This window comes from Maniola jurtina, chromosome 4 (assembly GCF_905333055.1).
Source record: "Maniola jurtina chromosome 4, ilManJurt1.1, whole genome shotgun sequence".
NCBI lineage: Eukaryota > Metazoa > Arthropoda > Insecta > Lepidoptera > Nymphalidae > Maniola > Maniola jurtina.
Genome location: NC_060032.1, coordinates 9,544,998 through 9,567,982, shown reverse-complemented (window position 1 = coordinate 9,567,982; position 22,985 = coordinate 9,544,998). Strand labels below are relative to the sequence as shown.

Genomic DNA, 22,985 nt, shown 5'->3' with positions numbered 1-22,985 from the left:
GTAGAAGACGCGATGTCCACTCGTTGTCCACTCGTTGATCATGCGACGTTCACTCGTGGATCACGCGAAGTTCACTTGTGGATCATGCGAGGTTCACTGGTGACCCGTGGACCACCTGTCCACAACGAGTGGACGCCGAACGACGAGGTGGTGCTGGTTGGGTGCCGGGTGGCTCTAATGGGCTATGACTTTAACAATGTCGGGTGTTATTCAATATTACTGCCAATGTTACTACTACCGCCAACAGTGGATAGCTTTATAAAGTTTAAGTAGGTACCTATTTGAATATTTTTGCAACATTCCGATGTAGAAGAGATTGTTGAAGTTGTTGAGAATTATTGTGTTCGATTTTTTATACTTACTTACTTGAATTATTTAATAACGGAATTAGATACATACTATTAAATTCATTAAAAGAATTTAGAGTTATGGTGATATAGGTAGAAGGCAACCCAAAAATATACCTAAATATTTAGGTAATCATCTGTCTGTATTACTAAAAACAACGTTAGTTTTTAGACTTCCGTACCCGAAGAGTGTCAAGATTATTACTAAGACTGCGCCGTCCGTTCGTCCGTCTGTCTGTCAGCCGACTGTACCTCGTGAACCGTAATAAGTTAAGAGCTGAAATGACGGAATGTGTTAATTGCCGCTATTACAACTAATAAAAAAAAAACAAAATGGTTACCATGAAAAAAAAATAGGGTTATTTCTTGTACGATGGTACGGAACCCTTCGTGCCCAACTCGCACTTAGCCAACTTTTAGACTGAAATACCCACCCGGCTGTCAGGTTTCTTTTTTATTATTATTTTTTACTTTAAAGTCGTTATTTTGAATGTTTTGCACTGTTTTTACATTGCAAACTGTGCCTAATCGAAATAACTAGACCAAATAGTATAACCTGCGTGTTATTTATTATACCAAGTTGCGTGTAGTATGTCGAGGGGGCGAATAAATTACCAAAAATGATTTTTTACAGAAAGTCTAGCAATAGATGTAGTAATTTTTCATACTCTTTCTTGTAGTGGAGGAACGGGCCGTTGTCACCGAACGCGCTGTCGCAAGCTGCATCAACAGTAGCGAGACAGCGACTTGTGAAATGGTCGTATCTAACACTATATTAATTCCCGACCCGCCTCGGTGGGTTTTGTTTGGCAAAAACTACGCTGCCTATAGCGCGAAAAGTTTCGATCGCAACTTGCTAGTCTGTAGCGTTACCAAAACAGTGCAATGTGGCTCTACCGTTAAAGTGGCACACTTTTAGCCGATTCTCTGAATGTTGACGAGGGGACAAACATACTAATGTATTTAGTTTTCAATTTCACGTAATATAACGACAAGAGTTTTAAATATGAAGTGGCCTAGTTATTTAGTTATATGCCATGTGTGTGTGCTTAAGTGTTTTGCGATGTCATTGAACGAACTAGAGGATTTTAGCAATTTTCTTAGAGAAACATCTCAGTTGGATCAAAATGTGAAAAGTAAGTTGTTAATAAAATTTTTGCAATATTACTGTATTTGTAAATATTACTCTCTTCGTTTACGTTATAATAACTCATTGTTAATTGAACATTTGATAAGAGCAACCGCCGAGTTTCTTGCTGTAGGAGAATTTCGATAGGAATGGCACTCCGAACCAGTGGTAAATTCTTTTGACGATTCAAAAACACTTGTTAAAGTTTTTTTAGTTAAAAATGTTTCTATTCAATTCTACTAATATTGCTTATACAGAGGCAAAGCTTGGATGTGGGTGGTTGGATCTCTGGAACTAATGATCCGATTCTAAAATTCTTTCACTGAAATAGATCCCCGCTTATTACGTTATAAATTGACGCGAACGAAGTCGTGGGAAAACGCCAGTTTCTAATATAGAGCTAATCTTTATTCTTTATTTAAAAAAAACTATAAATTGAAAATTAATAACTTTGTTGAAGGTAACTTACCAAATGACGAGATCGATGAAGACGAACTCATACAAGACAATGCATGGGAAACGAGTGGGAAATTCGAAGGTGATCTGATTTTGAATGAGAAGCAAAGAAGAATGATTCTCACTAATGTAGCGGAGGGATTAGCAAGAAATGGGTTGACAGATAGTACAAAACGCTGGCCGAACAATGAGGTCATTTATTTTATACAACCAGACCACTTTAGTAAGTTCACTTATATGATAAGAATGATTTAGTGTTTAGATCTATTTCTCGTCCTATATCCAGTTATGTATGTGCTAAAAATTTTAGACTTTTTTTGGAGGTTCTATTTTTCGTAGGCAAGTGATAGAATATTTTATTGAAGTGTTTGCTTTTTATTAAACTGAACCTGTACCTATATCCTCATGTGTATTAAGTAATCAGAAAAGATGGCAAGTATCTACCTACTAAGTTTCACCACGGTAAACGTTTAGCGTGCAAATAGGTACCTACCTACACCTAGTTACAGCATCTATGTCGTACAGTATCTATTGTTACATTGTTGCGACAAAATTCGTAAAAAGCTGCAATTTCTCTGTGGGTTCACCGTTTACAAAGAAATTGCCTAATAACTTCAATTTTTTGCAGATAGTGCTCAAGTAGAAGCAATACAAACAGGTATGGCTGATTTGGCCCGTGCCTCTTGTGTCAAATTTAGACCCTATGTAAAAGGCGATAAAGATGCAGTAGTTATACAGGTGAGATTGCATTTCATGATCACGTCTCTTATTAATATAATAGCAATATTTTATTTACCCAAGCAAACTCCGAAATAATATTCCCCTGTGTGTATACGCCTAAGCTACTGGGCCGATTTTGATGAATGAGGTGTCAATTGATTCGTTATAAAGACCCGAGTGACAGGCTATATTTTACACGAAAAAAAAGACCTAACGGATGTTACATCAAAAAAAGTAGGGGTCTCAAAAAAATTTCTTTTGCTTCTGTATTGAGTGGGATGTCAAATGAAGGAAAAGAAAATTCTGAGTTCATAATATAAAATATCTACTACAACATTAAAATATACCAAGCGACTGAAAAACAATTTGATTATAATATTTCAGCGTTTATTAAGACGATCGCAGATTTCAACTTTATCTTATTCTTCTAATAGGGTAGCAGACGTGGATGTTTTTCACAAGTTGGTTACCAAGGAGGTTATCAAGTTATGAACCTCTTTCGTCGCCACCCAGTCGGCCGAGGTTGTTTTCGCCACGGAACTGTTGTACATGAGCTATTACATACGCTTGGATTCTACCACATGCAGAGCAGTCCCGATAGAGACGATTACATCGATGTGTTGTGGGAGAACATTATTAAACGTGAGTAGACTGTAACTTACAAAGAATGTATGAACGGTAAATTGAACGAAATTACTAAAAAAATAAAAATATTGCTCAATTACTTACCTAAGTATGGGATGCTGGGTTCAATACACGCCATGCTTGGCAGGATATGTGATGGCCTAATGACAAATTGTAAATAAAATGCATAGAATAATAATTTTAAGTTACTTTTGCATGATGACTTATGAGATGAGATGCTGGATTAAATAAATTCAATAAATTTTGCACGCCATGCTTGGCAAAATATGTGATTTCACCTATTATTTAAGACCAATGTAAGTTATAAATACTATATTTTAGCAAATAAAAAAATATATGTTTTAAAAATATTCATTAATTGTGCCAATGAAATTGTATGATGAAACCGGAAAATGATATCTGCAGAAACGTGTAGGTAGGTACACTGTACTGTACAGAATTAGATAACGGTTTTAGTAATTCACCACTATACCTGTGTGATTTGAATACGAAATACTCACCGTCAATCGTATATCTGTTCACATACTCAATACTTTACAGTTAGACAATGCAGGATTGCGTAATGATGATTTTATTATCGAAGTACCTAGCTACCTAGGTACAACTGGTACCTAGGTACGCTGTCAACAACTTCAAGATATACTTACCTAGTAAGAACACAAAAAGGAAAGTCAAGCAGTTATAAGCTTTTGAGAACTCAAGGCACTCCGTGGGTTTTGCATATGTTACCTATAGTAAATTAATTCTATTTCGATACCTATTTATTGTATACTTTCATAGTAGGTAAGTATTCTTCACATACACGATTAATAGATATCATTTTATTTTTATTTCAGCATCCAGACACAATTTCAGAAAGTACAATTCGTTAGCGGTGTCGGATTTTGGCGTCGGTTACGACTACGACAGTGTCCTGCATTATAGTCGCAAAGCTTTCTCTTCGAATGGTCTAGACACTTTAATACCTAAAAAGGTGAATTAAGGAATTTATTGGATACAATTTTCGACAGAATAAATGATTATATGGATGGAACTTAAAAGAGCGTACTTTTTATAGCGTGTGTTTTGCTTGTTTCAGCTTGGTGCAGTAATTGGGCAGAGGATAGGTCTATCTGATAAAGACGAGCAAAAGCTTAACATAATGTATTGCAATGCAAATCCAGATCTATTGATTGAAGACAGTAGCGATACTCCAAAGAAAAAAGTGACGATAAAGCTGATGACGGCTGCTGAAAGCAAGCCATTTGAAGGGCATGGCTTAGGATACCAACAAGGTAACATAGTGATTATAAGATTGCCCAGGCCAGAAAAAAGACAAATGCAAGATTTACCTCAATTTCCTATATTTGATTATTTTAGTAAAACGACGGAAGAACTGCCGCAGCAGGCGTTTGTTCAAGGAGTTGGAGTTAGAAAAGAAGTGAACCCATACAGTTATGAATCTCGTGATTCTTCAGATGAGGAGGAGTATGCAAAGTCTGCTACAGCAGCTAATCCACAAGAACAATATGAATTTAAAAATCTACGAGCAATAAAACCCGATGACGAAGAAGATGGTAGGAACGTAGAAGGATATGATACACAAAATGATAACATAACAGAAGATTTAATTCGTATACTATCGGACATAGAAAACACTCATGATAATCCACTTCGACTACCCGAAGAAGATGATAACAGCGATCCGAGAATGCGTTTAATTAAGGAATCAGAAGAAAATAAATTTAATTCGTTTTTAGTTTCACCCTTAATTAATGATAATATAAAAAATATCAATAACTACGTTATTAACGGACCGTCATCGGCAGATGTTAATCAAAAATTAGAACATAATAAACACAGGGAATTTGACGGACGGGTCCCTTTTCTAAACCAACCTTTGGAAATATCTGATTCAAAAAGTCTTACAGGTCAAAACTTACCAGATAATAGCATTTGGTATAGAAAAGATAGTACAAAACCTAAACACGCTAATGCTCTCGGTAATTATTATCCATTGGCTGATCAAGAGCAAGTAAACTATTCATATTTTAGCAAAGAATTTCCGAAATTCGGAAAATGGTTCAATAGTGACCAACTGAAACGTGAATCTTACAGAGACCGAAACCCATCTACAGTAGAATACTATAGATGACATTATTGAATAAGTACATAAGACTATTTCATAGGACTAAATAATTATATTTATATAAATTGTTAATGTTAGGTAGTTAAATGGTGAAGCAATTTGTCTCTCATTATGTGATTTTGGATTCTAAGTTAGAAGATATCTAATAATAGCCCGGTCAAAATAGACATTCTAAGTTACAATAATTTTCATTGAGCAAAAAATTTGTACGAATGTTTGGAACACTATAATTAAAGAAATGCGGAAAGTCTCCATCGATCTGACATTTACAAAAAAAGTTCGCCAATATGGGGTTTTGCGTTTTTCAGCCAAACGGTAAGTTTTACTTTCAAAATAAGTAGAACAAAATTGTAGATCATGCAATTATCTATAAAAATTGTTTAAGATTCGTCGTTTCTGAATTATTAAGATTCAAACAGGTGAAATGGTCGTTTTACGTTACTGAAGCTATAATAAAAGTAAAAGTATTTTCATATCAGTCTGTTTATTTAATACTCCGAACAATTACTACAACAAAAATTTAGCGTTTGGCTGAAAAACGCAAAAAACCCATATGTGCGAACTTTGACCTTGAATAATTTTTTTGCAAATGTTAGATCTATGGGGATTTTTTACATATTTTCATTTATTATTATTATTTAATATTATTAATGGTGTTCCAAATATTTGTATTTTCAGCTCTATGAGAGTTAATGTAACCTTACCCCTATTTTTTGAGCTTAATTGACTGGGCTTTAGGACTTAAATAATAAATGTTTTAAAATATTTGTTGTTGTTATTATTCATTTTATTTATAGCATCGATGATTTATAGGTATTGCACCCAATGATCCGATTCTAAAATAACTTATTTAAAATAACGTTTTCCTTACAGTTGTTTCAAGAACTGTTTGTAGTATCCAGTAGCTAGCCACTGAAATATCGTTGTAATTTTTCTAGTCTTCAAAGAGGAATGTTTGTAATATTTCGGCTTCAGTGGCGGCATAAAAACCCCTTTGACATAAAAGGGCATAACTACATACAGACATCGAGGTTAATATGTACATCTAGACGTATCGGTAGCAAAACAAGGAACGAACAGGACGAACTCTAAGGGTACTAGCTAAGGGCAGTTTCTTTCAGATCGTCTGACGACATTATATAATCTCTGTCGGCTCAATGAGTGCAGGAATATCGTTACTTTATTTTGATGCTCATTAATTTTTGCAGGTAGACCGTCTGTCTGTGTGTCACAGCCATTTTAAAAATATACCTAGTTAATGAGCTGTAAAGTTAAAATTTAGCACAGTACCTACCTAACTATTACCGCTACACAAATACATTAAAATTTTGAAAAACAATTCAGGGTACCTCCCACAAAACCAATGAATACCTACTGTAATAAATAATTTCCAATTTTGTGTTCCTCCTGTCCCTGAACACGGAAAAGACGTGAGAATCGAAAAAGTACCTAAACCAATTTTTTTTTGTTATCGAGTAGACATAATAACTTCGGAGTAATCTCTAGGAACACATATTTTATAATATAAAATATAGGTATTTACTTACTTTGTCTACTGTACCAATGTTACCCGTTTCTACTGTAGTATCAAGTGTCAAACTTGATTGACTTTGACATAAACATTTATTTTGACAATTGACTGTGAACTGTGACATTGACGTGAGTCATAAAAAATGGGCTGAGAAAATCGATGTCAAGTGTTTTGAAAAGAATAGGAAAAACAAATGTTTATAAATAATTATAGTAGCCTGACTAATTTACTGTCGCGTTTTGAGCATTAATATGATATTAAGATAGCGATGAACTAAATATATCAACCATGGTAGCTTGCCGTCGGTGACACAGTGGAACTCGTATTTATCGTGAGTTTTAACTTTTATTTTGTGATATTTTAATGGGTAGTACTGTATCGGTACAACAACGCAATATGATGTTCTTGTTTGGGAAAAATGCACACAATCCTCAGGAAGCCCGAGCAAGATTAGAAAGGAAATTATATCTTGCCCGAGAATCACCTGAACCTGATTTCGATTTGTCAGACTGCTGCCTTCGGCGTTTGCCGTCAGGTATATTTTCTATATGCAAGGTATTTAGAAAAGACAATTTATATCTGCATAACAATCGCCTGCAATCCTTAGAAGAAGGTGGGCAGCTGTCAGATCTGTTACTCATTAAAGTCCTCAATTTAAGTTGTAATCAGTTTTTTCGATTGCCGAATAGCATAAGATATCTGGCAAGTCTAACAGAGCTATATTTACAACATAATTTTCTTGAATCTATACCTGATGGAATAAAGTTTTTAGAGTGCTTACAAGTTTTGGACTTATCTAATAACAAATTGAAACATTTGAACCCTGGATTATGTAATCTCAAATGTTTGAGACAGTTAAAGATATCTGATAACAAGCACCTCACAAAACTTTGCCCAGAGCTGTGTCTTGCTACTAATTTGCTGTCTATTGAATTGAATGGTGACAATTTTACTTTTCCACCATCATACATAGCCACACAAGGGACTATAGAAATTATGAAGTATCTATGTTCTGAAATGAATATTGAATATGTAGCACCCTTACCTTCTGATATTTCACCATCACAAGTACCAAACATGAATCATAATCCTTTTGAAAAACAATTAGGAATAACATGGGAAGAGCAAGAAGCTGCAATGATTGAACAAGAAAATAAAATTCACAAAGCTAATCTGCAGCAAAGAGAAAAATTTCTGTCTAAGATTATACAAGAACAACAAGATTTGGATAGTGAGATAGCTAAAGTACAAGAAGTAAGAGAAGTAGAGAGGCAGAAGCTTATGAAAGCTATACAGATGGAAGAAGAGGAAATTGAATGTTTGGTTAAAAACTTTATTCAAATTGATAGACTGCAACCTGAGGTGGTGCAACAACAGCTGGCTTACGAGCAAGCTGAACATGACCGCCTGCTGGAGATCACTCGACAAAATTATGATAATGTAAGGAGGGCAGATATTTTAAAAGCAATGGAAGAGCTTATAGAAAAAGATTCTTCTATTCAAATGTATAAAAAATATTATAAGGATGACCTAAATAACATTAAAGAAAATATGTTAATACAGGAGACCGAAGGAGCAATGAAGTTATCTGAACTCTTAAATGCTAAAGATGAGTCTCGTACCACATTAGTTCAAACACTTCTAGAAGATCAAGATATTCAGAAAGCGATTGTTTCATCCCTTCTAGAAAAGGTTGATGCCAAAAGTTGGAGTCTTAATCAGGAAATATCACTTATCTCTACAAACTTAGCAAGGCTTAGTGTAATTGAACAAGAGAAAAAGAACATGCAAATTGCCTTTAATTATAATGAACTTTTACAACAAAGAATTCATTTGGTAGAGTTGTTGGACAACCTCCTGGATCAGAGAAACATAAGAAGGAAGCAATTAATTGATACCTTAAAGGAAGTAGAAACTGAAGGTGTCAGATCTAGTGATTTTTGGCTCAAAAGTTATCAAAAACTCTTGGATTCAGCACCCAAATCATTGTTTAATGTTCGGAAGTTAGACCCTGTTTTTGCAAACTACCTCTTACAAGAAGGTGTGATACATTGTTTGCCTTTTCTGGTTAAGTATTTGTTTTCTAGTGAATCCTTATTAAATATCACTAATGAGAATTTAAGGGAGAGTGGAGTAACTCTAAGCTCAGACAGAGAAAGTATTTTGAGAGCTTTACAGTTGTATGTGCAGTCTAAAAGTCAGAACTATAATATAGCAGAACCCAATAGTAGCACCCAACCAAGCGCACCTTCAAAATCTGATCAAGAACTAAATTGTTCAGGAGTTCTAAATATCAATGATAAAGAAAGCTCAATAGTGGATGGTGAATGTGTAGTGTGTATGGATGCTAAGTCTGAAATAGTTTTTGTGCCATGTGGTCACATGTGTTGCTGCCAGCCATGTTCACAAAACCAGTTAGAAAATTGCCCCATGTGTAGGATGGACATCGAAAGAACAATCAAAGCAATTGTTGCTTAATAATATATTTATAGGTACCTAATATAATTATAATATATTGGTCAAGTTAAGCTGCTCACCAAAGTTTCTGCATCTGAAGCTTTTTTAAATTACAGTTTTGATATTAAATAATACTGCATAAGTAACCTTATTTAATCTGCTACTGATCCAGATTATTAAAAACAAATTATTATTGTGGTATATTAATTACTTAGCAAATTTCACATTATTTTATTTTGTATTATGATATTTTATTTTTTGGTCATCCTTTATACTTGCCATTTTCACATTGGGTTCCTTATAAGTTATAACCCAGATTGATCAGATAAAAGGAATATTTTTATCTTTTTAGGTGAAGGACCAAAACATGTTATTAAATAATGTTGAGATTGATTTAAGTGTATTAATAAACATTAATAATAATTGTATTCAAAAGACTAAAGAATAACAATTTTGCAATATTTTATCTGTAATTGTTATATATTTACACCTATGGTGTTTGACTGGTAATATTAGTTTACTTTTTAATATTACTTATCTGTGAAAGTGAATCATCTGATTGTAATTTTAGTAATCAGATAAATAATTGTGCAATATGTTGAAAGTTAGAGTGATTCATTAGTTAGTTGAATTTAAAAAGTCCATTGTGAAATGTCAATTTGATAATGATAATAACAAGAATAACAATCACATCTAAGGCTGGACGTCCTTTGGATCGCCAGAGCGATCGCTTCTTTTCAACAGTGTGCTACTTGATTTTATCATATTACATCCTTTGAGATGGACGCAGGCGGGTCAGTATCCTAATGGACGCGTTGAGCAATAATTCATCTGCCGAAAAATTTGCTGCCATAGAGCAGCTTTAGATACTTTAGTTGCTATTGCTGCTAGAGAAGCTACTCGTAGACACTCAGGCGATATTAGCCAATGTGCACAGCAACAAAATATGCTAAAACTTCAGAAGTTAGCTTCTATTTCAATTCTAGAGAACTTCAATACAAAAATGCAAGTTGTTGTTTAAGAAAATTTTTGTTTAGTCGCTACGTACAAAAAACTAGCTTTTAAATGAGATTGGATTTGAAAAAAATCAAACTAGATTTGTCTCGACTGAGCCTCTAGCAGTACCTACTGAGATTACAAGTTTAAGAACTTTGCACAGTATTTTGACAAAGTAATAAAAAACGCTACTAGTGCCTTCTAAATGTTTGTTGTATCTATCGTATATTTTGTTACATTTGATTTGATTTCAATTTTACATGTTAAACCAGTTTTGTATTAAACTGTGATATAATGATTATTACTGATATGCCATTTACTTCTAGTACATAATTATAAGTTGTCTCAAAAGTCAAAGTTGTGTATAATATTAATCATGTTATGTTATATGATTATGTAAAATATTATTATTTTAATTTAGATTGTAACTGTTATTACCATTAATAAGGGAATAAAATAAGTTTTTTTTTAAATATTTATAGTACTTGATAGTATAAAACAAAAACATTGTTAATATATGAATTGAGGATGCATTTAAGGATAAAATAGAGCACTTTTTGATGTAAAACTGGTTAATCTATGTTGCTACGTAAACTCATCCCCAACCTCGTCTAGTACAATATGATAAACATATTTTTATGGCACAAAATAACCTTTTTTTACTTATTAAATTTTCATAAGTATAAAATTGTGCTGAATGAGAGAAGTAATGAGTTGATGCCATCTTATTATTTAAGGGACCATTAATTAAAGTGCGAATGTAGAGCATGCCTGAGTTATCCAATTTGTGGCTATTGAATAATAAAGTAAATTATGTAATTTAATTAATCCAGCTTGTTAGCCTATATCTCTTCTTCTTTATAGTCGTACTAGCTTTTGCCCTCAACTTCGCCTGCGTAAATTACACAAATTTCTAACCCCTATTGTACCACCTTAGGGGTTGAATTGTCAAAAATCCTATCTTAGCGGATTTCTATGTAATAATTCTTCTATCAGCATGCCAAATTTCTGTCTGATCCGTCCAGTAGTTTTTGAGCTCCGCATTGATAGATCAGTCAGTCGGGTCGGCTTTTCTTTTTATACTACCTATATATATTAGATTTCTGCTGCTTACGTGTCATTACGTGATTAGTGGACCCCTATCCACTAATCACAATAGCAGGAGTTCTCTTTGGGTAATAATGCAGTGGGTTCCCAGACCCTTCTGCATAAGTGCATACAACTCAACTAAGAAAACGAGATTTCGAGTCTTACAGTTTTATTCATAAGAATCCCTTATTATAACTTTTAACTGTTCTATCGGAGTCTGAGGCATTTTTATATAAGTCGCTGAGTGCCGAGCTATCGCGCGAGCAACTCTGGCACAAATGCGGCTTACAGTTGGTTGAGACAACCCATGTAAATCTCCCCCATCTTCTTGAACCTAGACAAAAAAGTACTTACACGTTAGAAGAAATCACATATATAAAGGAATAATTACATGAATAGGAACTTCGAAATTAAGTAAGGACTTACTTCACGACGTCCCCAGCATCTTATGGCAGTTAAAACTTGCAACTCTGGTGAAGTGCCACAGCCTCTCGAATCGAGTTGTAAATCTTGCCTGACGAGATTAATAATGAACCTTGTATCCTCTTTATTGAAGCGGTATCGCCGTTTAAAGTCGATATCCGGCAAAGAAAACGGGTCATATCTCTTCTGGTACCGCTTCCGACGACGACGTGTAGAGTTTTCGACATACTCAATGGCGGCTATAGCTTGCAGAGCTTGCATTATGATACTTTGATATGAGAATAATTACAAATTATGTACAAATTACTTAATTACAAATTACAATGCAATGACACTAGAATCAACCAAAATAACTAATAACCTCACTTCAATCAAATTATCAGCTGTCATCTGACGACTAGACGGCGGCCATCTTGTTCTTTAATAAGGGTTTATAGTAGGCAGGTAGGGTTCGCCTGTTATACGTTATGGAGCCGTTATTGAATACTTATAGAGCATTATACTTCATGCTTCGTACTCGAGATTATATAGACTAGGTAGTATACGCGTGCATAGTGGATACCGTTCACTTTATTGAGATTTATGAAATATATTTTTAAAAATAGGGTAGGTTGATATACTATTGCCTTAACGCCCGTACGTCGCCGACTCATTCGCTTTTTAGTGCGCTACCGTTCCACTACGCCTTCGCCTAGCTTAATGTGAAAGTGTTATTTAAAGTGATATTTAAACTGTAAAAAAGGTAACGAAGTATCATTTTTATAATGTTTAAACATAATGGTGATAAATGTGAAAGTATTAAAGAAAAAATTAAAAAGTTAGGAAGGAAATTACGACGAAAACAGCGTCGACCCTACGAGCGTATTAATTTTTAATACTTGATGGTGATTTGGCTCATCGTAGATTTCACATACATGCTAAAATGCACCGTTGGATTATCAAGGTAAGGTTGGATATTACGAATGATGGATGATACGAACTCGAGAAATTAGTATCGTAGGCAGTACCTACGTTGTGACTGATTCTTCAATAATTACACGAGACGGTTAATTTTGTGAATAAGTACTAACCCTTGAGCAGGGACACAGTATTGTGGACAGTTCTTGTTTTTTCGCATTGGGGCTGTTTCTTACTGTTTATTTTACTCGTGATAACTAATAAACTTAAATGAATATGTTTCTTTTTTACGAAACACACAGTATTGTGGACAGTACTTGTTTTTGCATTGGGACTGTTTCTTACTGTTTATTTTACTCGTGATAAATAATAAACCTGAGTGAATATGTTTTTTACAAAACACACAGTATTGTGGACAGTACTTGTTTTTGCATTGGGACTGTTTCTTACTGTTTATTTTACTCGTGATAACTAATAAACTTGATTGAACATGTTTTCATACGAAACACAGTATTGTGGGCAGTACTTGCTTTTGCATTGGGACTGTTTCTTACTGTTTATTAATAAACCTTAGTGAATGTGTTTTCTTACGAAACACACAGTATTGTGGACAGTACTTGCTTTTGCATTGGGACTGTTTCTTACTGTTTATTGGTTAGTTTGTGGGCAGTACTTGCTTTTGTATTGGGACTGCTTCTCACTGCATATTATTCACTTAAGTAGAAGTCTATTTAAACTATATGACTTACTATGCGGTAGCTATCTATTAAAATTATGAATAGTAGAATACAAGAATAATAAAGTAAAGAAGTAATAGAATAAAAGAATGATGGCGTCACGCCGATCTTAAACGGAGTTTAAGGATCTTAAACGGAGTTTAACGAACAAGAGCCGGAAATAAACCCAAATTCAAGCCCGGGTACTTCAAGTGCGGTTCTATCCAAACTTCCGCTAGAATATGGTTCTTCTAAAGAACTTATGAATAAAAACTGATTCTTCGGAATATTCTATTCGGAATACCTACAGCTGAAAACTAGTACTAAACTAGTAACTAAATAGTGAGTTGTGGATATTATTGATATCTAGATATTCTTCATATAGAACCATTGATAAAAAATTGGCAAGGAAGTACAAAAAGATTTCTGTATTAAGTTCCAGTATTGCACCACTGTGAGTCTAATAAAACAACAGTGTAAGTAGCTAAATGAAAAATATTTAACTTCTGAAACTTTCAAGTTGATAGCTATCCGCCAATATTAAACGCAGAGATAAAAGCAACTGTTTCATATACTGTAACAACGCGATAAAGCAATAAAAGACAATCAAGCTAATATGTCTTCGGCTATTAGTTGTAATTATGAATCACACTGTTATTCTTAAAACAGAGATATACTACTTTGCTCAAACTATGAACGGGCGCGTCGCTTTACGGCAAAGAAAGCGCCCTTGCAAGGAGAAATTATCTTATGTGCGGAGTAAAGAAAGAGCTCCAGGAACAGCTAGAACAGGTTTCTTTACGGCGAGGACCTTTTGAGACGTCGAAGTCGGCAAAAGCCATACATAGATCAGGAACTGATCCCCAGTACCCAAGATATTTCCAAATTCTGCCAGTTCATACTAGAAGGGTCAAGGCCCGGCTCGCAGGCCAGTGAGACCCACAAGGACCAGCGATGGCCTCGAATCGGCAAGTCAAACACAGTCGGTAAGACTACTCGAAGCAGTAGCACAGCAGCGAGCTATAAACGTCGATAAACATGGTAAAACCTGCTGGCTAAAAAATCTATTTAAGGTATGGTCTATATGATCACTAACAACCCTGTGGTTCTTTCATACATCAAGGATTACAAAATTCCTTTTTCACATTCGTGTTCGCCACGGGTATTCACCAGTCCAAAGAGTACCTCTTAGTAACCGTGTATAATGTATATTATAGCAAATAAAGAGTACATTTTATGATGCTATTAGTAAATGATTTAATAGCTTAGACGCTATTTCAAAATGTAAAGCTCAGTAGGTAACATTCTTATAATACCTACATAATTAATGGATAGAGGTGCTTTATTTATGATTTAAAATCATTAAACAAAACAGATACGAATCATTTCAAGCTGAAAGAATTAAGAACTTTTCTAAAATTAATATGAAAAATAATAGTTTGATGTGCACAATAGACTTAAAAGACGTGTATTTTTTAACTTAAGATACATGAGGATAATCAAAGTTATCTCAGGTTCCCGTTTAATAATTCTATTTATGAATTTAAGGCCTTTTGGCTTAAAATATTATTGCTCCTTTTGTGTTCTATAAAGTTATGAAAACGGGAGTAGTTATTGAAAACATGCTAAAACATGTCTACTTTATACTTAGACGATATTTGTCTTATTGGATACGACTATGAAACGTCATCGAAACTTACAACAAACCAGAAACTTGTTTATGAGTCTATTTTTCATTATAAATAATGAGAAAAGTAATTTTAATCCATGTTAAAAGTTCTGAGGATATTATATAGTAGACATAGAAAATTTTCAAGTCACAAAACTTAATAGAATCAAATCAAATCAGAAATTATAAAAATTTCGAAAATCAACCGTAAATTAGAGTGTTTGCCAGTTTTTTCGTTTATTGGTATATCTGCTTGCTCTGCTGTTCAGTACGGTTGGCTTAATACAAAACTTTTTAATAGGTGTAAGTACCTAAGTTATTTTGAAAATTTCATGAATATACAAAGTACATCAAAACATGAGTTTGAATGGTGGGATCGTACTACTGGCCAGCCAGTATGTAAAATTAATATTAAACAATTACCTGGATAATTTTTTTCTGATGTCTCAACGACTGGGTGGCCTTGCCTGTGGAGATCAAAGAGCTAGTGACTTATGGAATGGCAATGAATGTAATGCATATATTCATTTTTTGGAAATTTTAGCTCCCTTCATTCGTCTAAAAATATTTGCCGAAAAACTGTTTACACACAGGTTACACTTCCTAATTGATAATAACCACAGCAATTTCATACGTTAATCCAATGGGTTTAGACATTTGACAATTAATGTTAATACAAAATAATACAAACCAGCTGTGGCAATGGTGTGAAAACCGAAAATTGTATGTTTTTACTTCATTTATTAGCTCTTCGGAGAACTCTAAACCAGACCAAGAGTCTAGACGTAAGTGTGCATCCAAATATTGAATGGCAACTTGTAGATTACCTACGCTTAAAGCTTAAATTATATATAAGCTTGATTCTCCAAATATAGATTTATTTACAAATCGATTGTTGAATAATAAATGTCAGAGATACGTCTCATGGCACAGTGATCCACGTGCGTACGCAGCTTTTACTATTTCATGGTTTAATCTTTGTTTTTATGCATTTCCTCCATTTACTATGGTTTTTTAAATCGTTATGTTAAATTATTTATGATAATTCCAAAGGTATAATGATTGTTATAGACTGGCCTACCCAGCCATGACATCCACTGTTTAAAAATATTTTAGTGTTAGAAACGTTGTAATGTTTATGGCTGACAATGGATTAATCTTATCCAAAGATTGCAGTAGCCACCACGTAGGTAACTCTACCTGGTGGCAGGAGTCTTATCCATTCGGAGAAGTGTTCCAGGTCCATCTTTGGATATCGTTATGAGCTCTCTGTCAGAAAACACTTATAAACAATATGAAGAATGCTACAAAAAGTGGCTCCTTTATTGTAATCAGAATAATTTGAATATGTCTGAAGTACCAATGCCCGATATTAAAGCTTTGGTAACTACGATATATGATAAAGTTTTTTCGATATGGGACATTAAATTCATATCGGTCAGCTATAGCGTTGTACGACGATGTTAAAAGATTTTTTTTAAGGACGTTTGTCGTTCTTGATCAACGCGGCCAAAGTATGACGATACATGGAATAGGTACGTCATTGGTCTTAAATTACCTAGGTAACTTATACATTAATTAAATCATAAATCTTGAAACAATTTCTTAAAAATTAGTTACTCTTTTAGCACTCATTACTGCACAAAAAGTGCAAACTTTATCAACAATAAAAGTTTGTAACATATATCTATCAGATATCAAATAAATATACTAGATTTTATTAAAACCCTAGATGGTTGGAATAAACCAACCCTTCTTAGTCATTCCTGCATTTTAAAGAAAAATCACAGTTTAGTCCGGGAATAACGGTACATACTACATTTACTAAAAAAAAAAAAAAAAAAATTACTAAATCACTCTGGAAAAATGCAGAACAATAATTATTGTTCATTAGTTTAAAAAAAAAAAAAAAAAAACAATTTTTTCACAAACTTTATCAAGTTTCCTTGAGCCAAAGCGGAATTGATACTTATACGTTTTTTCCGACATGCTGCACAAAGATTAGGTCTTTCAGTAAGTGCATCAAATTATGGAAACTGCAGGCTGGAACTCAAGTTCCCATACTTTTGCTAGCTTTTACATTCGGCCTATTAAGGCCCAAACATTTATTGTTTTAGCAGGTCTATTATAAATGACTCAAAAGAAATATAAATTGTTAATTGATTCTTATATTAACTCAATAGTTATTGTTTATGATTAGAGGAAATACTCTTTATAGTTATTTGTTAAAAATATAATAGATAATTTGTAACATTTAAATCAAAATTTTTTTTTAACAACACGCTTTCTCATATTTTACGAATCTTATCTCTAAAAGTCTACCTAGTCTATATAATCTCGAGTACGAAGCATGAAGTATAATTAATGATTAAACGAACTTACCTGTAAGTGAAGTTCTATCATAATTATACGAAGGCTTCGTACGAAGAGATTATAGTAACCCTCCCACCCTCACGCTACGCGTTTACCCTTAATCGTAAAATATGAGGCGATAAATAATTTTATTAGCTAAACTCTAAACTAAATGAGTCGGCGACGTACGGGCGTTAAGGCAATAGTATATCAACCTACCCTATTTTTAAAAATATATTTCATAAATCTCAATAAAGTGAACGGTATCCACTATGCACGCGTATACTACCTAGTCTATATAATCTCTTCGTACGAAGCCTTCGTATAATTATGATAGAACTTCACTTACAGGTAAGTTCGTTTAATCATTAATTATAGCACTATTGAACGTTATAAAGCTTCTATACATTTTTATGAATAATTTTACAGTTATTATCAGATGTAAGTGATAATAATCTGGTCTCGGATAAAATAATACTCGTGTCAAAAGTCAAAACTCAAGAAAACTTATAAAAACACATAATTTAATTTGAAATAACTCAAAATGTAATTAAAGCTTCTTTTATAGTACTTGAGCGTTAAAATATTTACGTTATTATCTCTTTATCCTCTAGCTATATAATTGCGTATTTTATTCAAAGTTATTGTATAAACTATTATTCCTATATACCACCTGTTTTACAAATACATACGATTTTAGCACTTTTATTGTGTTTTATTTCACTTAGAACCTGGGGCATCAATGCTTAGGTACAGCCTGCAGACTGGTTACTTATTTAATTACCTTACCACCTTACTAAATTACTACCAGAACACCGGCTCATCCGCACACAAGTCGTATGTGTGGGTAACGGTAGGACAAGTCTGAGCGAAGACAATCGAGCGGGACAAGGACAGCGCTCTTACGTAAGCAAAATCAGTGCTCGCTCGCATGATAAGGTGAGAAGGATAATACCATGGTACCTAATACACTGTGACGTTTGTCTGTTTGTTTCGAAGGTTCCTTTTGACCGCTAAACATTTGAATCGAAACTTTACAATCTGGAGCTGGACTTAGATACCTAGATATAGACTAAGATTTTCCATGGAGTGACTTGTGAGTAAAATGCGAATGTAAGCAATCTAGGTACTGCTAATATGTACAGTACTACCTAAATTAAATATCAAATATCCACTGAATAAATAGGTAGTGCGAATATCTACTAGGTAAGTACAAGTGACATCTACTGGCAAAGTGAGGTACCTACCCATTTACTTTCACAAGAAAACCTCAACTCCAATCTACGGAGGAAAATATAGAAACCATGGGTTTAAAACTGACCCCGGTAGCTGGCACTTTTACATAATCTGTCTCTGTGAACCCTACCTACATGATTTATTTAAACGAATACTGTATAGATGAGTACCTTATTGTTAAATAGGTACCTAAGTAAGAGTACGAGGATACAGAACCTTTTGTGTGCGAATTCGACTCGCTCTTGACTGATTTTTTGGCTCTCTACTTATATTGAAAGGTGTTCTTTTATTAGATAGACGATAATATTATTATGATAGATAGGTAGGAAGATATTTGTGTGATTCTCGGACACCTTAAAGTGGCTTTATCGTAATAAATACCTACTAAGTATATCTCTACATTGTACCGTACCTACCTATATTGGTATACACAGTAGGCAGGTAAGCGCAACATCCACCTGCGTAGCCAAATGGTAGGCGGCTGCTAATTAAATGACTCCAGTAACTAAGCGTAGTTAAGCTTCATGAATATGCAGAATAGCGGCCATCTCCTGCATACATGGCCCAGCTAGATACAATCCAACACAACGAAAACAACCAAGTTTAATTTAGGCCTACTGCAGCAATAAATCTACCGAATTACTTAGGTGCTTGAAGTGCAAACTGCAGCCACATAGGTATGCCTGCCTAACTATAACATTAGGTAAGGTAACGAAGTATAAGAAAATAAATTTACTGTTCACATCTCGTCGAAGGGTTCCGTACCACTGATCGTACAAGAATTAATAACACTTTAATTTGCATAGCGGCCATTTTGAAATTTTTATTATTTGCTGTTGTAACCCCCCATCCACACTGCTCTACTCGCGCAATTAATCGCTCACGCGCCGCACTAGGTCGCTTGCCTTTGCAACGCGATGGACGTCGAAATTGTGCCAGCGTGCGCGCTATTGCATACTTACCGACAAAATAGGGAGCGATGGGCATGAACGAGGAACATGCGAGTAACGCGGCCACACTACGTCTCTGCCTCCGTTCCTCGCTCCTTTCCATGCCACACGGGCAGTGTGTGGACGGGGGGTTACGACAACAAAAATACACATAAGTATTGTGAAAATTTTAACTCTACCTATTACAGTTCACGAGATAGAGCCCGCTGACAGACAGACGGACGGACATGGTCCTGTTGGCATGGCCCGATGGCAAATATATCCGAGAAAATGTAGCCTATGCTCGCGATCGACATATTCAATTCTCAACTTCTTCAGCGAGTCACCGGATAAAAGCGACAAAACGACTGTTATATGGCAAAGTCTGCCTGAGACCTATTTGTCTATCAGTTGAGATCCAGCAGTGGATGACTATCGGTTGAAATGACGGCTATGTCGAACGACGACACGGTAACACAGTCTGAACTATTTTAAAGATTAGATCTTGTACAGTAAGTAAAATGCGTTCAATTTAGTACCTACTAGAGATTAGTTAGTTACAAGTAGGGATGTTATGGATATATAATTTCGGATCCGGATATGGATATGGATATTAGTAAAAAATAATATCGGTTTCGGTTACGGTTATGGATATTAAATTATTTCGGATTATCCGATAGTTTCGGTTACGGATATTAATTTTTTAAGGAACTGTAAAATCTGAACTGATGAAGGTGTCGCATTCCAGCGGAGTGCACAGTTAATTCGTACGAGTGTAGTATTTAGTTAGACTCCGCCCTATCCGAAACTATCCAAAACTTTTATTACGGATTCAGTTACGGTTACGGATATTTTTTTATTTCGGATATCCGATAGTTTCGGTTACGGATATGGACATCCATAACAACACTAGTTACAAGCAAACAAACAGGAAATTCCTAAGCAGACCAATTGGAATATCCTGTCGTCTGTCCCGAGGTTGGATGTAAACGTCGTCTTACGTGTACCACTTGTACTGTGTAAGTACAATACAATTTATGTATTTGTATTAGGTAGGTAAGTACATACAATGAACACTGACTGCCTATAGTATGAGGATCGAGCAATGCTTCTATAGAACGGGATCAGCTGCGCGGCCTTCCGCGGCACTCAGCCGATTCTGCTGAGCTTATAGATCAAGTAATCAATTCAAATAGGTAGATACCTAACTAATATGTACTTTCTATGCCAAAAAATATGTCAATGTATACGCGTGGAGTGTGGGGCGGTGGGCGTATCTCAGTGGTAGAATTTTATACCTAGTGCATTTTAATTTAATAAATCAGGTAGGTAGGTAGATACAGGGTGCAACCAGAACGCTAGCAAAAACGAAGACAGGTGATAGTACTGATGATTACTGATAAGATACCATAAAAAACTACGAACAAAAACTAAGAAATCCTGCATTTTTTAAAAGTTTACAATATATTGCAAATAAAACATCTGATTGGAGTTAGAGTTCAATGAACGTTCCGTAAATAGGTCACTCGAAGTCAATGCCGCGTCGTAAGTGGGGCATTGACCCGAGTTTTGCACGCTATAAATTGCGGGTTTGAAAAATACTAAATCACTAAAATTACAAGATAAGGCAAATGGTTATTGGCATTGGATTGTGTTTAGGTAGTATAATAATAACGCTAAGTTTTTGCTAGCGTTCTTGTTACATCCTGTATTTTCTTAGCCAAAATACCAATTTTCTAAACATAAATTATATTTTATTCGTTATTCATCTGTAATTTCGAATCTTTTTAAGAGAGTTAACTACCTAGTTACCTACCCTCAAGAATTTTTCTTTGGCCTAAGCATAAAATAAATATTATGCAAGAGCACACCTTGTGTAGAGCCAAAAATGTACATTGTCACGGTTATGCCGACGAGTTGAAGCCTTATCTATATCAGACAATTCGTCCACAGTTCGTTTAAGTCTATGTAGCGAACATTTCCAATTTCATCGATAAACTCTATAAAAAAAAAAAAAATTAGAAACTATTAAATTCGAATTGAGATTATACAGAGAAAGATCCCGACATTGCAAAAAATCGGATAAGTAGGTAGGTACATTCGCTGGAAGCAGAACAAAATTACAAGGTTTCTCTCCGTAACAGCTTTGATTTTCAATAACATTGGGGCATGTAATGTTAGACGAAAATAATAATATAGGTACCTATTTGCCGTATGTATATAATATGTAATATTAGTTTAAGCTCACGACTAAGACCGCGTAGACTACACTTTCGGACCCCTATTGTACCCCCTCTTTTTGATTTCCGGGTTTGATTTTCAAAAACTCTTTCTTAGTGGATGTCTACGTCATTTTAGCAATCTGCATGCCCTGCCAGATTCATCCAGTAGTTTGAGCTGTGCGTTGATACATCGGTCAATCAGTCAGTCACCTTTTCCTTTTATATATTTAGACTGGGTACAGTGATATTGGTATTATGATATTTCAAGCACATACGCAAAACACATTGTAAATATTGTGATGATGTCAAAATTCTCTCGTATACCTATTACGTCGATACGTGATCAAAGATATCGCGTATCGCGTGATAACATTGCCATTTGCCAGCTCGACCACTTTTAATTCTTTTTGTAACGTCTTTGGTCTTTGGCATTATGATGAAACTAGCCGATGCCCGCGACTTCGCCCGCGCGGATTAAGGTTTTTTGAAATCCCGTGGAAACTCTTTGATTTTCCGGGATAAAAAGTAGCCTATGTGCTAACCCAGGATATTATCTATCTTCATTCCAAATTTCAGCCAAATCCGTCCAGTAGTTTTTGCGTGAAGGAGTAACAAACATACACACACACACACACACACACATAAAAACTTTCACCTTTATAATAGCGTGATTTTTAAAAGAAATACCGTATAGGGCAGGTTGGTAAAGCACAGATGAACCCCCTAACGATATGATACCATATTGGTACCAGCTGAAAAGCAGTTATCATATCAATCACATTATTATCAAAATCTCACAGGGTTATCAGCCCAGCTGTGTAGTTCACTCAATGTTATCGGTCCATTGACAGGTAAAACAAAAAAAATACAATAACTTTACTAATGTCATTTTATATAGTATTCTTAACCTCCGATCCAAAAAGAGGGGTGTTATAAGTTTGACGTGTGTATCTGTGTATCGGTCTGTGGCATCGTAGCTCCTAAACTAATGAACCAATTTTAATTTAGTTTTTTTGTTTGAAAGGCGGCTTGATCGAGAGTGT

At 34.7% G+C, this 22,985-nt stretch overlaps 3 protein-coding genes across 5 annotated transcripts; 2 read left to right on the top strand and 1 right to left on the bottom strand.

Annotated features, from left to right (window-relative positions):
* The first annotated feature begins 987 nt into the window (after nucleotides 1-987).
* Nucleotides 988-5,693, top strand: LOC123864527 (seminal metalloprotease 1-like). Of its 3 annotated transcripts, XM_045905020.1 has the most exons (7): nucleotides 988-1,483; nucleotides 1,937-2,155; nucleotides 2,561-2,670; nucleotides 3,087-3,294; nucleotides 4,134-4,270; nucleotides 4,376-4,571; nucleotides 4,657-4,856. In XM_045905020.1, the coding sequence occupies exons 1-7, from the start codon at nucleotides 1,354-1,356 to the stop codon at nucleotides 4,719-4,721; spliced, it is 1,065 nt and encodes a 354-aa protein (XP_045760976.1). In that variant the 5' UTR covers nucleotides 988-1,353; the 3' UTR covers nucleotides 4,722-4,856. The 3 variants fall into 3 exon arrangements, with proteins under 3 accessions (XP_045760976.1, XP_045760974.1, XP_045760975.1); XM_045905018.1 differs by having other exon boundaries at nucleotides 4,376-5,693; XM_045905019.1 differs by lacking the exons at nucleotides 988-1,483; nucleotides 1,937-2,155 and adding an exon at nucleotides 2,435-2,456 and having other exon boundaries at nucleotides 4,376-5,693.
* A 1,401-nt stretch (nucleotides 5,694-7,094) lies between these two features.
* Nucleotides 7,095-11,999, top strand: LOC123864526 (E3 ubiquitin-protein ligase LRSAM1-like). The gene has a single exon (XM_045905017.1). It carries the CDS (start codon nucleotides 7,320-7,322, stop codon nucleotides 9,432-9,434), a length of 2,115 nt encoding a protein of 704 aa, XP_045760973.1. The 5' UTR covers nucleotides 7,095-7,319; the 3' UTR covers nucleotides 9,435-11,999.
* Nucleotides 11,372-12,417, bottom strand: LOC123864534. The gene is made up of 2 exons (XM_045905032.1): nucleotides 11,925-12,417; nucleotides 11,372-11,832 (listed from the first exon to the last, which is right to left on the bottom strand). The coding sequence occupies exons 1-2, from the start codon at nucleotides 12,180-12,182 to the stop codon at nucleotides 11,668-11,670; spliced, it is 423 nt and encodes a 140-aa protein (XP_045760988.1). The 5' UTR covers nucleotides 12,183-12,417; the 3' UTR covers nucleotides 11,372-11,667.
* Nucleotides 12,418-22,985: the final 10,568 nt, after the last annotated feature.

Excerpts from the sequence above, each read along its gene's own strand:
- LOC123864527 (XM_045905018.1), top strand. The coding sequence starts at position 1,354 with ATGAAGTGGCCTAGTTATTTAGTTATATGCCATGTGTGTGTGCTTAAG. Across the intron at positions 2,671-3,086 it reads AAGATGCAGTAGTTATACAG|GGTAGCAGACGTGGATGTTT; the intron begins GTGAGATTGCAT and ends TTCTTCTAATAG. Across the intron at positions 4,271-4,375 it reads ACACTTTAATACCTAAAAAG|CTTGGTGCAGTAATTGGGCA; the intron begins GTGAATTAAGGA and ends TGCTTGTTTCAG.
- LOC123864526 (XM_045905017.1), top strand. The coding sequence starts at position 7,320 with ATGGGTAGTACTGTATCGGTACAACAACGCAATATGATGTTCTTGTTT.
- LOC123864534 (XM_045905032.1), bottom strand. The coding sequence starts at position 12,182 with ATGCAAGCTCTGCAAGCTATAGCCGCCATTGAGTATGTCGAAAACTCT. Across the intron at positions 11,833-11,924 it reads GATGCTGGGGACGTCGTGAA|GTTCAAGAAGATGGGGGAGA; the intron begins GTAAGTCCTTAC and ends TTTTTTGTCTAG.